At 39.4% G+C, this 16,638-nt stretch overlaps 1 protein-coding gene across 1 annotated transcript in view; it reads left to right on the top strand.

The window, feature by feature from the left end:
- The window catches only part of RNF150 (ring finger protein 150), a 251,064-nt gene that overhangs the window by 154,283 nt on the left and 80,143 nt on the right, over window positions 1–16,638 (top strand). The window contains exon 2 of the mRNA XM_059922523.1: window positions 3,450–3,700. Coding sequence (XP_059778506.1) covers window positions 3,450–3,700 — 251 coding nt within the window. The remainder of the gene's footprint in view (window positions 1–3,449; window positions 3,701–16,638) is intronic.

Here is a 16,638-nt window from a genome sequence, read left to right as displayed (position 1 = left end):
AACTTCGTGGATATCCAAAATTTGGTTGCCTATTTTTTTTTTGAATTTTAGAATTTTATTTATTTTTTTATATAGCAGGTTCTTATTAGTTATCTATTTTATACATATTAGTGTATACATGTCAATCCCAATCTCCCAGTTCATCCCACCACCACCACCCCCTGCCACTTTCCCCCCTTGGTGTCCATACGTTTGTTCTCTACATCTGTGTCTCTATTTCTGCCCTGCAGAGCAGTTCATCTGTACCATTTTTCTAGGTTCCACATACATGCGTTAATATATGATATTTGTTTTTCTCTTTCTGACTTACTTCATTCTGTATGACAGTCTCTAGATCCATCCACATCTCTACAAATGACCCAATTTCGTTCCTTTTTATGGCTGAGTAATATTCCATTGTCTATAGGTACCACATCTTCTTTATCCATTCGTCTGTCGATGGACATTTAGGTGGCTTCCATAACCTGGCTATTGTAAATAGTGCTGCTGTGAACATTGGGGTGCATGTGTCTTTTTGAATTATGGTTTTCTCTGGGTATATGCCCAGCAGTGGGATTGCTGGGTCATATGGTAATCCTATTTTTAGTTTTTTAAGGAACCTCCATACTGTTCTCCATAGTGGCTGTATCAATTTACATTCCCACCAACAGGGCAAGAGGGTTCCCTTTTCTCCACATCCTCTCCAGCATTTGTTGTTTGTAGATTTTCTGATGATGCCCATTCTAACTGGTGTGAGGCGATACCTCATTGTAGTTTTGATTTGCATTTCTGGTTGCCTATTTTAAACATGCTGAGCTGAAGTTTGAAAAAGCTGTCCAGTTCCAGAGCCCAATTCTTCACTGTTACTCTCTATGGTCTCTTAATATAATTAAGGAGATAATAGGAACATTGTTGTGCAGGGAGGGGCGGAAACTAGTGAAGAAAGGGTTAGGCTACCAAATAGTAAATATGTTAACAGCTCCACAACCAAAAGAGCCTGGTATTGGGTCAGCGAAAGATAGACTCATCTTACAAAAAAAAAAAAAAAAAAAAAATCCAAAAGTAGACAACAATATATGTCTGAGAATTTAGGGGAAAAATAAATTGCATCCTATCTGTCTCCTTTCTGCCCAGCACATTATAGGAGCTCAATAAATGTGTTGTTATTGAATCACATTCAGATTGTTCAAGATTTAAATGGAAAAATAAAAATACATTTAAGGTTTCAAAAAGCAATTTTAGATGAGTATTTCTATCATCTTTGGTGGAGAAGAGCTTCCTAAGCAGAGTATCAAAACTAGATGCCATAAAGGAATATACTGATAAGTTGACTGCTAAAAAGTATAAAACTTGTCCAAGTCTGAGCATACAGAGTCTTATATAAATAACCCCAAGATCTTATCCTCAAAAAAAAAAAAAAATTCTCATTCTGGAGCCTTGAATAGACACGCTTAAAAAATATAAATAAAAAAATAAAATGAAAACTTAGGAATCTGTCACTGATTAAATATCTACAAAGTGCCTACAGCACTGGGATGAGCTTCAACAGGCCGGATTAGTCCAGTATGCAAAGAGGATCATATTTCTGTAGAGACAAAACCTTCCAGCAGCTTTAATTCCTCACGAAACCTCAGACCACATGCAACCATTAGCTGAAGTAAACATGATGAGAGAACAAGCATCAGAATTGTCAGTAAATTCTGCAAAGTTGAAATCTAAGCCATCAGTTTCAGTAATTCCCAGAAATAACAGCCAAATCTAAACACTGTGTAGTTTTGTGATTTTTACAGTTGAGCCAGTGCAAAGGTTTTAGGAATTTAAAAAATCATATAATTGATGTCTCATACACAGACACCATTGTATCTAGTTAGCTTTTAAAAGTATTCATGTCAGCCTAAGTGAAATACCATCAAAGAATTTAGGATGGAAAAACTGCATAGAAATCAAGGTCAAGTGAAAGACCTAAATAACTTCTAAGAGACTTGCAACACCCTGAACAAATATAATCTGGTCGTTCCGTCTCGCTGACTGACCTCAGCACGTGAATAAGGCCAGCTTTAAGCAGCTGAAGTGGTGTTTAATTTTATCCAGAATCCATACCCTAATTGTAAATTTGCACTTTAATTTGTAGTAACCCCAAGTAATAGGATATTTCCATGTCGAAGTGGGGCCCGTAAAGAACGTTGCGGGCGTGGGTTTGGACGGGGGTGATCCCTGAGAACTATCCTAGCGAAACTGATGTTCTAATCTGTGCATCAGCCACAGGGGCATGTCGACTCGGCTCATTTGGAGCTGATATCAAATCCTTACTAAAGACCCCTTACGGAGGCCCCTGAACTCCTCACCAAGAGGCTGTGCCTCAGAGTGTCATGAAGAACAGGGACAATGAACCAGGTAACTCAGACTGAAGAAAGGTACGACTTCTGCTTCAAAGTGTCCAGTAAGACACTTGGCGGTGAGAGTATTTGAGAGCGGAGGCAAAACCATCCTGGAACGATCCATACAGCCTCTATCTTCCCTTTGCTTGGCGTGAGAATACACAAACTGTTTATATTGAATTAGGTAAAATAAGCAGAAGATAATTCTGAGACCATTATTTTATGTTGGCGGGTCATATTAGAGCTTGTTAAGAAGACTCCTTTGGCAGAAACAGACTCACAGATATAGAAAACAAACTTGTGGTTACCAAAGGGGAGACGGAAGGCGGCGGGGACAAATTAGGGGTATGGGATTAACAGATACAAACTACTTACTATGTATACAATAGATAAGCAACAAGGACGTATAGTATAGCACAGGGAATTTTAGTCATTATCTTGTAATAACTCATAATAGAGAATAATCTATAAAAATACTGAATCACTATGCTGTACGCCTGAAAGTAATATAATGTTGTAAATCAACTATATTTTAATACACTTTGGAGTTGCTTCGGGTACTCATTGTAGGAGAAAACTGCCTTGGGAATGATTAGTAGAAATCTGTAATTGAGTACCCCTAGTGTCCATGGGAAAGAGAGAACTCACAGACAGATGACATAAAACTGGGCATTTTATCCTTTGCCATGGGGTACAAAGTGCCCTTTCCCCTCCTCGGGGGGATCTGTGAAACGCGACATAGAACTGTAACCTAGGCTGATTGGGAAGGGTCTACCCTTTACTAGACCAGGGTCAGCCCCACCTTAAGGAGCTAGAAAGTAGCACCATCATGACCTCGCTGGTACCAAAATCACGAGTTTGTTTTAGGTTATTTTCTCATATACAAGATAGCAGCATCCCAAGGTAGCTGAAGAAAGAGAAAATTCAACTCCATTTCTGGCTATTAGATCTGAGAATTAGACCTGGCTATTTGATCTGGCATAGAATCATTGAAAGAAGTGTCATTATTTGGTGCCTGTTCCTTTGTCCAGACATTTCACTGTGATTTTCTCTTTCTCTCATCCCCTTACCCTGTTGTCCCTCTCACAACAGGTGTAGAAGACATCGTGGCAATTATGATTCCTGAGCCCAAAGGGAAGGAGATAGTAAGCCTGCTGGAGAGAAACATCACCGTGACGATGTACATCACCATCGGAACCCGGAACTTGCAGAAATACGTGAGCCGCACCTCGGTTGTGTTTGTCTCCATCTCCTTCATCGTGCTGATGATCATTTCCCTCGCCTGGCTGGTCTTCTATTATATCCAGAGGTTTCGATATGCAAATGCCAGGGACAGGAACCAGGTGAGTAGCCGAAAGTTAAAAAAAGAAAAAAGTTAAAAATTATTACCAGAATAAGACATATTATTGTGTAAACTTTGGAAATCACAGAAAATACCAAGACCAAAACCAAAATTATCTATGATGCCCCGACTCAGGATAAACACTGTTAACATTTGCTGTATAGTTTTTCAGATCTTTTCCAAGTACACATATTTTGATGTTTTGCTAACATTGTTCTGTAACATGGAAGTGCTTTGTCCCACATTCCTATTGCTCATTTGGGGGACAATTATTTACTTATTTAGGCACAAAATAAATGGAGAAAGAGGAAGGGAGCTGAGATTATGCTAATTGTATCAACATAATGTGGAAAGAGCCAGGATGTCCTCCTTGTGAACAGAAGGAGACAAAAAATAAAAGGTATTTTAAAAAACAATTAATTTTGGAACAGACAGTGCCTACACAGTGTAAAATGCAAAAGGTGCAAAATGGTATACAGTGAAAAGTAATTGCTTTCCCATGTTTGTCCCTCAATTAAGCAGTTCTTCTCCTTGGAATATCTTCTCTTCCAGGGATATTTTATGTGCTTACAAACGTGTGTGTGTGTGTATATGTGTGTTTTTAAACAAATGATAGCACACTTAACTCTGTACCCATATTTCTCACTTCATCTTGGAGATTAATTCTTATCAACACTCAACCCAAGCTGCCTTCTCATTTCTAATAACTGTACAGGCAGACCTTGGAGATATTGCGGGTTTCATTCCAGACCACTGCAATAAAGCAAATATCTCAATAAAGCAAGTTAACAGGAATTTTTTGGTTTCCCAGTGCACATAAAAGTTATGTTTACCCTATACTGTAGTCTATTAAGTGTGCGATAACATTATGTCTAAAAAAACAATGTACGTACCTTAATTTTAAAATATTGCTAAAAAATGCTAACCATCATCTGAGCTTTCAACTCATCGTAATCTTTTTGCAATAGTAACATCAGAGATCACTGATCACAGATCACCATGACAAATATAGTAATAATGAAAAAGTTTGAAGTATTGTGAGAATTACCAAAATGTGACACAGAGACACAAAGAGCAAATGCTGCCAGAAAAAATGGCGCCAATAGACTTGCTCAATGCAGGGTTGCCACAAACCTTCAATTTGTAAAATACACAGTATCTGTGAAGGGCAATAAAATGAGGTATGCTATATAATGTTTTATTTTCTGCATATGCCGCATTTATCTAACCAGCTCCTATTAATGGACATGTTTTCTTTTACCAAAAACCAAAACACACACACACAAACATGTACACGTGACACAGCACATTTGTGAGTATATCTGTATGGTAAGTTCTGGAAGTTTTATAGCTAGGGCAATAGTATGTGTACTTTAAACTATAATAGATACTGCCAAATTGTCTGCCAGAAAGGTTGAACCAATTTATACATTAACCAACAATATAGTAATACTGTTTATACTAATATAAATGACATTCGTGCAGTAGTGTATTAATTTAATACTGCTTATACTAACATATACAACAATATACTAATAACAAACATTATTTACGCATATCCTCACCAAATGAATGTTACAGCTTTTTTGTTGTATGCAATTTAATAAGTTAAAAATGGTATCACATTTTTCTTATCACAAATAACATAAAATAGAAAAAGGTGATTTTTTTTTTTTCTATGAAGTATCTGCTTACATTATTAGACCACTTTTCAATTGAGCTGTTGGTCACATCATACTGATGTGTATAAGCTCTTTACTGGTCAGAGCAGTTAACCCTTTTTTGGGGAATCCTACAGATTCCATTTTTTTCCTCCCAAGTTGTCATTGTCTTTGATTTATCTTTGGAGCTTTTTACCATGCAGAAATTTGGGGGTATTACGTAACTGAATTTATCAATTTTTTATAGCTCCTGAGTTTTATATAATAAGATCTTCTATAGCCCAAGACTATAGAAAAACTGTATCTCATGGTTTCCTCCACTGCTTTTTTTATTTCACTTTCATGCTTACAACTTTAATCTACAGAGAACTTATTTCAGTGTAAGGAATCAAGTACAGAGCCAACATTATTTTTGTTTCAGATTGCCTACCAGTTTTTGTAACTGGTATTTATTGAATAATTAATCTTTTCCTTCTCATATGCAGAACCCTCCCCCATCTAGCATATATTAAAGCCCCATATGTATTCGGTTCTATTTCTATGCTCTATAAAATGTAGCTTTAATCTGTCTATTCACATTCCAATATCATACTATTTTGAATATTTTAGCACCATAATATGCCTCATATCTGTTCATGCTAATCTTCTTTTATTGCTCTTTCACTTTTTTCATGTTTACTTTTATATGATGTTAGAATCACTTTTAGCTAGGTTTTTAATTTATAGAATAATTTAGAAGGAGTTTATAACCTACTGATGTTGAATCTTCCTATCGAAGTGTAGTATATGTTTTCCCTTTATTCAACTATTCTTTTTATTCCCTAATAGCATTCAAAATATCCTCATTTAATCTTGCACATTCTTCTTATGTTTATTCCTAGGTCATTGTGTTGCAATTATAAATGAAATCCCCTTTTTCATATGGGGAAGTCTTTTGATTTTTTTATGTTTATTTTGTACATTATTATAATTTAGTAATTTATGTATTTTATAATTTATTACCATTTTAAATTATTATTATTACCATAATAATAGTGATATTATATAGTATATATTAAATGCAGGCATGTTGTAAGAGCTCTCTATATATTTACATACTTAATCTTCTTAATAACCTTATAGCAGATAATTCTGTTTTCTTCATTTTACAGAGAAGGAAACAGAGGTTAAATGAGTTGCCCAAGGTCACACAGCTAGTTACTAATAGAGACAGCAACTGAACCAACAGCAAGGCTTCAGAGTGTATGCTTTTAAGCACTACATTGTAGTACTTGTGATTGTTTGTATTAGTTTATCAGGATTATACTAATAATATGCAATCAATGATAATTTACTTCTTTCAAATTTTAAAACTCCTTTTTTTCTCTATTATCTGACTTCACTGACTTGTACCTCCAGAATCAACTAAAGTAATAGTAGTAATAGTGAACATATTACTCTTCATTCAGTATTTAATGGGAACATTCTGAGTTTAATGGATCGTTTTTATCATTTCTCAATTTTATTATTTCCCCATGCTGTCTTCTAGGTTAAGATCTATATTTAACATGTTATATAAATGTCAACATAGTCCTGTTTTATTCAGAGTTTTAATCAAGAATGTACTTTTAATTTTAACAAATGCCTTTTCAAGAGCTGTAGTCTGGGTTTTCTCTTTTGATCTATTAATAGGAGTGGTTTAAATTAATGGATTTCCTAATATTGAGCCATCCTGAATTTCCAGTACATGCTAATCCTCTAATGTGTGCTAGATTGTTTTGATCATATCTTATGTGGTACATTATTTATTTTTTACCTGGATATTCACATGTGAAATTTGTCCATAGTTTACATTTTTATCATGTTTAGGTAATGGCTATACTGGTTTTTTAAGAAGAATTTGCAAATTTTCCTCCATTTTCTGTAGTCCAGAGTTGCAGTGTCCAACATGGTAGTCAGTAGCCATGCGTGACTATTTAAATTTAAATTAATTGTAATAAAATAAAATGTAAAATTCTGCTTCTCAGTCATACTAGCTACATTTCTAGTGGCCACTAGAATAGATACAGCATAGATAGGACACTTTCATCATCATAGAAAGCCCTATCGGACAGCCCAGTTCTAGAGCATTTTAAACAGTCCTGGAATTAGCTGATCCTTAAAGTATTATAGCACTTTTTGTAAGCCAATAAATTCTAAGTTGTTTTAGGAGGACAGCTCTTGGACTTTCTATTTATTTTATGGAAATTTGTCTGTTTAAATTTTCTACAGCTTCTGGAACAATTTTTTTAAACATTTTTATTGCTTTTTCTGACTCTCAAAATGATGCATGTTTATTCTAATAAATTTTGGCAATCATAGAAAAATACTAAAAGAGAAGACAAAATCACCCATCACCTTACTGAATTGTTAACAACTGAGTACATTACCTTTCAGACTTTTAACTCCATATATATATATATTCAGTAAAATGTCATCATATATGTGTCTATGTATGCATGAGATACAGACACACATGTAAGACATGTAAGTTTGTGTTCTCTTTTTTTTACTAAATGGTGAGCATTTCCCCCATCATTAAATAATCTTTGAAACATGATTTTTGGTGACTACCTAGTATTCGGGTTCCACCACTTGCCACAAGTGGACAAGATACTTTATGCTTTAGTTTTCTAAACTAAATGGGAATATACCTTCTTTGTATAGTTATAGTGAGGATTAAATGGCTTAATGTATCTTATATTTTAAAGTCCCTGAACATGATCAATCACTTACAAAGCTCTCAATGAATGGTGTCATTATTACTATCATATAGATTCCATAACGATTACATACAATTCCAAATTTGCCACTTTTACTGAATATTCTGGAATTTAAGTGGACAGTTATTACCAGTTAGACACAAGGCAGTGAAACTAGATATAGAACAAATATGTTCAGTTCCACTGATTCCTAAGGGTTACATTTGAAGAAACCATACAAATATAAATCAGTTATTGCAAAGACACTTACCAGCTGATCCAACAATGATGAATAGAAATGGTACCCCTATCTTTTTGAGTCTACAGATAATCCAAGCAATCATTGGGAAATTGAGGTAAGGATGAAATTTTAGGCTTGACTTGGTTGAGTAACTATTTCAATTGCTAGTTCACTTTGTGCGGGTAGATAGAGATTGCATTTCTGTCTTGGCCTATGCATACTCTGTGATGTATGTGAAAAGCAAATTAGAAGTGGATGGGGTTTAAGTGTTTACTCTGCTCCCTTCCTTGAATTACAGGATGTTGCCTTCAGGTTACTCAGTGAATTTGGATCATGCTGAAAGTTAGCACTGTTTCTTGATCAAAATAGACACCATACTTTAGCCCTTTTATGAGTGGAATAAGAATATATAATTTCCCTTAGAAAAATATTTTTCTTTTGATGGGCAGTGCTTCGTTCCATTCAGCAGAAAGTTACAGCTGTATAAGCTATAGCTGTACTAACCATCAGGTGAACTGAAGTCATTTATTTTTACTGAAGCACTATTGGCCTTTCAGAAAGAGTAACTCTCGGTTTAGATGTAGGCTCACAGTCTGAAATGGAATATCAAAGGCATTAATATTACATTGGTGAAGTATCTAACCTTTCAGGTGTGTGATAGAGAGACAACTTGAATTAGCCCGAAGCGTACCTCAGTCTCTGCTTGGCTTGGTGGAGATCACACTTAGAGGAAAGTCACCATCATCTTACACAATCATTAGCCTTTTCACATCATTTCAATGCAGTTTCTCACAGAGTAAGATTTGCTAGATGTTCTTTATGTTAGTAACCTCACAGCGAGGTAGATGATGACATGGAGACTAAGGGCCACAATTTAAAGTGGAGAAGGAGATTTGGCTGGAGTGCCATGTTTCCTAAAGCAACTATACCAAGATAGTGCCAGTGCAAGGTAATAGTTAAACACACAGCTTTGGAGTCAGGTCTGGATTCAAATCTTTACTCTGGCAGTTTCTAGTGGTATGATCTTATGTGGGTCTTCACCTTTCTGTGCCTAGATTTCCTCACATATAAAGTGGGAATGGGGACTGCCCTGGTGGTCCAGTGGTTAAGACCGTGTGCTCCCAATGCAGGGGGTATGGGTTTGATCCCTGGTCGGGGAACAAAGGTCCCACATGCTGCACAGTGCAGCCAAAAAAATAAATAAATAATAAAAAAATAAAGTGGGAATGACCATGGGTCATCCCCACAGGCCTGATGCAAGGATCCAATGAGAAGATATGTGTGATTGGTTATCCGAGAGTTGTTAACTGGATCGTTCTTATTTTATTTTATTTTATTTTTTGGAGCAGAGAAAGGTTTATTGCAGGGCCAAGCAAGGAAAATGGGTGACTCGTGCTACAAAAAACTCCAACCTGGATTGTCTTTTTAAAGATAAAGCAATTCTTAGAAAATAGTATTTCCCCCCCAAATTTAAATAGCCCCATTTTTTAATAACTCACATGTAGTTAAGTCTAGATATGGGCTTTATGTCCCAGGTGACACAGTTTGAAACAAAATGGGATTTTTTTGTTCAGAGGTATGGGAAAAGGAAGGCATATCAATAGACTACAGAGAAAGAATCTGGCATTCTTGGAGAAAAACTTCCCATGAAGCAGTGTGTTTTGATTAACAATAACAGTGTATGCACACTGTAAAAAAACAGGCAAAATAAAAGAGCATCCATTTAAAAGTAAGCATTCTCCCCCCTCAGACTCTCTTTGTCCATTTCCCTCCCTCTAGGTCTCCCAAGAGGCAACAAGTCTTAGCACTTCCCTTTCTATGCTTCCAGAAATTTCTGTGTCTATAAATAAGAAAAGTACCTTTCCACATTTATTACATGCACGAGGACTCTGCCTTCACATAGCATATATTGTAGCGGCATCAACAGGCAATACACATAAAAACAGATACGAGCCCATGTGGAGGGCTGTACGGGAGTCAAGATGACAGGTGATGGGTTTGGATTAGAGGGAGCAAGGTGGAGAAGCCAGATGGGCATCAGATTAGGGCAATATTTTAAAGTCCTGTGGATTAGATGTAGAATATAAAAATCCTAGTTTATACCTGTTGTACCAGCCTAATTATTAATAACCCCCATTTTACTCTCCCAAGTGTTCCAGTTTAGATAATAATCACATGGTTATCATGTGTGTGAGGGAAGGAGAAGAATCAAGGGTGCAGTTAGGTCAGTTCTTACAGCATTAACTGAAATAGGAAAAACAGAAGAGATCCTGAAGGGCTGGGGAATCTGGAATTTGGGTATGGAGATGTGAAATTTTAGAAGCCAACACAACAGTGTAAATCAACTATACTTCAATTTTAAAAAAAAGGAAACAGGTACTAAATCAACATTGGGGGAAAAAAAGAGAAGCCTATTAGATAGAGATACCAGGTAGGTATTTCTTATACAAGCCGAGAGGTTAGGGGAGAAGAGCTGGAGGTGGAAATACAAGAGTCATCGGTATAGAGATCCCATTTAAATGGTCAGGACAGGGTGAGCGCCCCCTGGAAGTGGGCATCCAGAGAAGAGGCCTGAAGACAGCCTGATGTACACTCGCGCCCCGGTCTCTCTCCCTCCATCATATTATTTTATGCATTTGTTTTCTTTTCTTCCCAATTCGTGTCACTATTTGAAACCATTCCCTCCTCGCCTTGTACCTTCCCCTGCCTGCAGGCCCTCTGAGGCAGGTGCAGCAAGGATGCTGGTTTGCAGAGACCAGGCACAGCCTCACGCTCCCTCTGGATGCACTGTCCCTTGGCTCAGGGTCACTGCTCTGCCGTGACTTTCAGTCGCGAGGCTTGTCTTTCTTGGAGGCCTGTCATCTTTTCTCCAGGGCCAGGCTGCTTTGGGGACCCTGCTGTCAGCCAGCCTGTGGATGCCTGAGTCCAGTGCCTGACTGTTTCAAGTTCCCTCTCCACAGAGTTCAAGGAGGTAGCTGGACTCCTGTCCCCCATTCCCAAACAAGGCCTGGGGCCCGGAAGAGCCCGTGGAAGCATCCTGCATGGGTTAGGATACAGGTTGGCCCAGAGCACACATGGAACCGGTAGGGGGGCTGCTTTTCATCATGTCACATTCCGACCAACCGGGTCTCAGCTCCGACCGGGCCCAGGGTTCTCTGTTACATAATCAAACAGAGACCCAAACACAAATGGGACCCTCCCAGGCAGCTAGGTAAGGATCTAGAATACTGTCAAGGCTGAAGTGTCAGGAGCTGGGACCACTTAAAGGCGAGTAGAGTGTTTGTATCTAACGCCTGTTTTGGAGCAAAGTGGAATCAGAGACTTGGGCCGGGCGGGGTCATGAGGCAGGAGGACAGTCCAGTGCAGGAAGCGCTTAGAGGTTTTGGAGTCAGGAACCGGGTCTGAATCATAGAGATAGGAACAGTGGTCCAGCCAGACAGGCAGAGCAAGGCGAGAGGAAGCGAGGAAATCGTGCTCAGGCACAAGAAGCCTTTTCTATCACACTCACACCTGTGAAGTGTGCAAGCACACACGAGTAAAAGCACGAAGGCGGTATGGGAAGAGAAGCTGCAGGTCACAGCCCACTTCTCAGAGATGGAAAGGTCCTATGATGATTAGGAAGAACATTGTGCTGGCCATTTAACACATGCCAAGGTGGCTTTTAAGTGCTAGGCCATGTCTCTCTGTCTCTCCTCACAAGTCTCATGATGGCCCTGGATCAGTACTTTAAGGAAATAGCCCACGGATGTCACCAGGGTGGACCTCTACCCCGCATCACCCAGACACCTCTCAGATCAGCCCTGAGAACCCCAGTTCTCAGAAGGGCTGCAGATGGGAAACCACAGCTGTAAGGATTTGGGAGGCAGTAGATACGTGGCCATTCTACTCATCTATTTGAGAATGCTGACTGCCTGATATGAGAATCATAGTTTTTTTTTAATTTTTATTTTATATTGGAGTCCAGTTGATTAACAGTGTTGTGTAAGTTTCAGGTGTACAGCAAAGTGATTCAGTTATACATATACATGTATCTATTCTTTTTCAAGTTCTTTTCCCACTTAGGCTATTACAGAATATTGAGCTGAGTTCCCTGTGCTATACAGTAGGTCCTTGTTGGTTATCCATTTTAGGTATAGCAGTGTGTACATGTCAATACCAAACTCCCAATCATAGTTTTTAGAATTTAAAAGGACACGAGACATAATGAATTTGAGAGAGAGAAATGTTAAGTGATTTTTTTTTCAAGGGCACACAGCCAGGTTTTTGATTTCAAGGTAGAGTGATTGCCAGCGGACAAAGCTCCCTTCACAGTACTGAGGTACTGAGGAGACCTGGCCCACCAAGAGGGCCGCCAGCCCCACTTCAGTCACAGCAGGAAACGTGAGCAACTCCCTACCATTCTACCGTTTGAAGATTGGCCCTTTTTGGCTTTAGAAGTAAGGATTGATTGCTAAGCCCTTTCTAGTATCTGATTTAAGATTCTCCACCTCATGGGGCTTCAGAGAGGATGCTAAAGGTTACTCCTTATTCTACCAACGAATGACCTCTCGTCTGGGGACCTCTTCTTTTTTTTTTAGACACCAATTGTACTTGAACATTTGTTTTTTTTTGGTTTTTAAATTAATTAATTTATTTTTGGCTGTGTTGGGTCTTCGTTTCTGTGTGAGGGCTTTCTCCAGCTGCGGCGAGTGGGGGCCACTCTTCATCGCGGTGCACGGGCCTCTCACTATCGTGGCCTCTCTTGTTGCGGAGCACAGGCTCCAGATGCGCAGGCTCAGTAGTTGTGGCTCACGGGCCTGGTTGCTCCGCGGCATGTGGGATCTTCCCAGACCAGGGCTTGAACCCGTGTCCCCTGCATTAGCAGGCAGATTCTCAACCACTGTGCCACCAGGGAAGCCCTGGGGACCTCTTCATGAACCTTGAGGCGGGGAGCCAGATCCGAGACTGACTCTTGATCCTAAACACCGGTGTGCACCCTGGGCAGCCCTCTGCTCCCCACCAGGAGGTTAAGAATCCCTGTGTCCCCCATTTCCCAGGTGTGCCACTTTGGCTGCTGTTCACTAATTCTTATCCTGCTTATAGAAACCCTACAGGACAGGGTCTTCCTGGTGGTGCAGTGGTTGAGAATCTGCCTGCCAATGCAGAGGACACAGGTTCGAGCCCTGGTCCGGGAAGATCCCATATGCCGCGGAGCAACTAAGCCCGTGCGCCACAACTGCTGAGCCTGTGCTCTAGTGCCCGTGAGCCACAATTGCTGAGCCCACGTGCCACAACTGCTGAAGCCCACGCACCTAAAGCCCGCGCACCACAACGAAGAGTAGCCCCCACTTGCCGCAACTAGAGAAAGCCCGTGCGCAGCAGCAGAGACCCAACGCAGCCAAAAATAAAAACAAATAAATAAATTTTTTAAAAAAAGAAAAAGAAAAAGAAACCCTACAGGACAAAGCCCGCCAGCAGCATTCCTGCCGTGGCTGTGCCTGTGGCCTGTGAGCCTGCCTTCTGGTGATGCCCTGGGACATTGTCTCACTGTCTCCTAGGACATCCCACCTCAGACACAAGGACTGGGTCTGCATTCTGAAAACCACGGGACTCCTAGTAGATGGCAGCTCTTTCGAATATGAGCAGATCAGATAAACTAAATCAGGTTCTTTTTTGTTTTTCATGAACAATATTGCCTTTGAGGCTAACCCGAAGAAACTAGACCTGTTTTGTATTGTTTCATGTAAGGTCTGGTAATGACATTCAACAAAGCTTTCTTGAAAGAGTTACCTCTCCCTGAGAATACCTTTTCCTATTATTTGCATGTACATGGCCCGTGTCCCTTTGATGTCTTTCGCACATCTTGGTGCTGAAGTGATGTTGGAACAAAAGAAGTAATGGAATTTAAAACAAACTTGAACTTCACAGGAAAAGAGAAAGGGAGGGGACAGGAGTAGGTCAAGTGTCTGCCATCCAGGGAGGGTCTGTAAGTGGAGATGCTTCTGTGGTCCCTGATTGACGCTGCACTGTCCTCAGGGGATAGAGGGCAAGTATTCAGTGAAGTCATTAGCCATTGATTTACTGTGTTTCGATAATTCAGGTCTCAAAGGATCTTTGCCTCCCAGTTCTGTTCTGTGCGGCTGACGATGATGAGCTGGTAAAGCTGGAAATGACATGGCTTTACATACCTAAGCTTACTGATAAAAGAAACTAAGGTCCAGAATATTGAAGTGACTTGCCCAAAGTCACACAGTCAGTGAGTGCCAGCAAGAGGACTGAAAGCTGGATTTTCTTACTCCCAAGCCATTGCCTTCTCCTCTACAACACCTCCCCCCAGAAATAATCCTGATGTTTTTACCTCATGCCCTGTGTGCACAAACAGCTTTAAGTCCTTACCCTGTGGAGTCACCATGGCCGCCAAAAGAGTCTAATTCTTTTATCCATATTTCTAAATGGATGGAGGGGTGATTTGCATCATAGAAATTGATTGGACTTGCTGTGCAGTGGTTTCTGTCCCATCAAGCAGGCCCAGGAGAATCATTATTATGTATTAGAGCAAGTGCAGGAAGTGGCTGAGTCACCCATGGCCACATGAGCATCCAGATGACCGGGACCAACTCTGTTTATGTCTATAATGTCCTCTCTTCACCTAGAACATAAGGACACTTAGTTATTTTTCCACTTGTTCGTGTTGGTGATGACAGTAATCATGATTAGAAAATATAGCTGTCAGGAAAAAAAAAAGAGGCAAAGATGATACAGAATTATTCAACCAAATGAGATAAGAGGAACATAAACTTGATTTTGATGCTGTGTTTTGGCATCCTTATTCCTAGTTTTTTCTCACCTTGACTGCATTTCTGTTTATAACACAGAGGGGAACAAGAGGGAGATGTCTTATTTTTCTCAGTTTCTTAAGTATTTAGGAGATAACTAAATTTTATCTCCTAAATTATACATCTTGGGTTGGAGTCTGTCATTGTTTACTATCCTTGTTGGTGTTTATGTCAGACTTTATTCTTCTAATAAATGGCTCTGTGTTTATTTTCCATAAAGCTGTTTATCTTCATTCTTGTCAAGGAACCAGTAACCTTGGTAAATATTTTCTTATACCTGTTTCAATCAAATTGATGAGTAAATCTAATTACCAAGATGGCTCAACTCCTGACAATTTTTAGTGAAAAGTATAATATGATTTGGATCTGGTTGGGTTAGAGAAAATCTATAGGAGCATCCTGGAGAAGGGATAGGAATCCCTGCCTGAAACAACAGGTCTGTACAAACCTGAGGTGGTCCCTATCTGCCCAAGCTGGTCCCTACATCTACCTGAGGCGGTCCCTAAGTCTTCCATTAGCATCACATCACTCTGCATTTCTAAGGAGCACAAAGGAGAGAGTCTGTTTTGTGATGATCTTCTGCTCCAGTCCCTAGATTCTCTGCTCAACTACATACAAGACTTGGTTTGAACAAGGTCTGTAGCTTTCCCTCTCATTTATACTTGGTGCAGTTAAAATCCCAAAGACAGAAGAGACCAACTACAAGAGCAACAACTTCCTTATTTGGGCCATTTTATTAAGAATGTTTATGGGCTTCTGTCATTAGTTTGCATTTTGGAAATCCAATAATACTAGTGTGAAAATAGTTGAAAGTGGGACGGACAATCGTCTTTATTCAGAAGTCAGTATTTCTGATTTTCATGTCACTTAAGAAGAAATAGAGACATGCCTATATTGACAAAATTTGGCTACATGCACATGGTCATAGCATTTTTTTAAACTTTACAGTGCTTTCCCCTGGTCCCATAGTTATCGTCTATATCTCAGAAGCTGGTTTTTCCATATTTTCCAGGTATCTAGATCATCTGTTTTTCCCCTGGCAGGGCAGACTTTCATACCCTTCATTAGTCCCTACCAAAATGCAATCTTTTTCCTCCTCAAAAGAGGTATAGGTAAGCTTTGCTTACCTTATCACATGTATTACTTATAGTTTTCCATAAATTTTCCCATTAACTGGCTGAATTTCTCAGGTTGTATTTCATGCTTTTAAAAAATCTCTGGATTTAAGATTTTATTCACCTATCAACCGTTTATGGAGTTTCCATTAGAGAGTAAGCTGCAGAGGGCAGGGAAGTGTATATATTTTTTCACTACCATTGTTTCAAAACCCAGAGCTAGGCCTGGAACAAAATAAGTGATCCGAGATATGTGTGGAATGATCACGGGTCACTGATTGAAGGCAGCTTTATTCTAGGTGCTGGGGACACACGGGGAAGCAAAAATAAACCCAGTTGTGCACTCAGGGAGCTCACTTGAGCAAAATGGAACAGGAATTGATCGTC

The sequence above is a fragment of the Balaenoptera ricei genome, chromosome 5 (assembly GCF_028023285.1).
Source record: "Balaenoptera ricei isolate mBalRic1 chromosome 5, mBalRic1.hap2, whole genome shotgun sequence".
Classification (NCBI taxonomy): Eukaryota; Metazoa; Chordata; class Mammalia; order Artiodactyla; family Balaenopteridae; genus Balaenoptera; species Balaenoptera ricei.
This window is presented reverse-complemented; position numbering and strand designations above follow the sequence as displayed.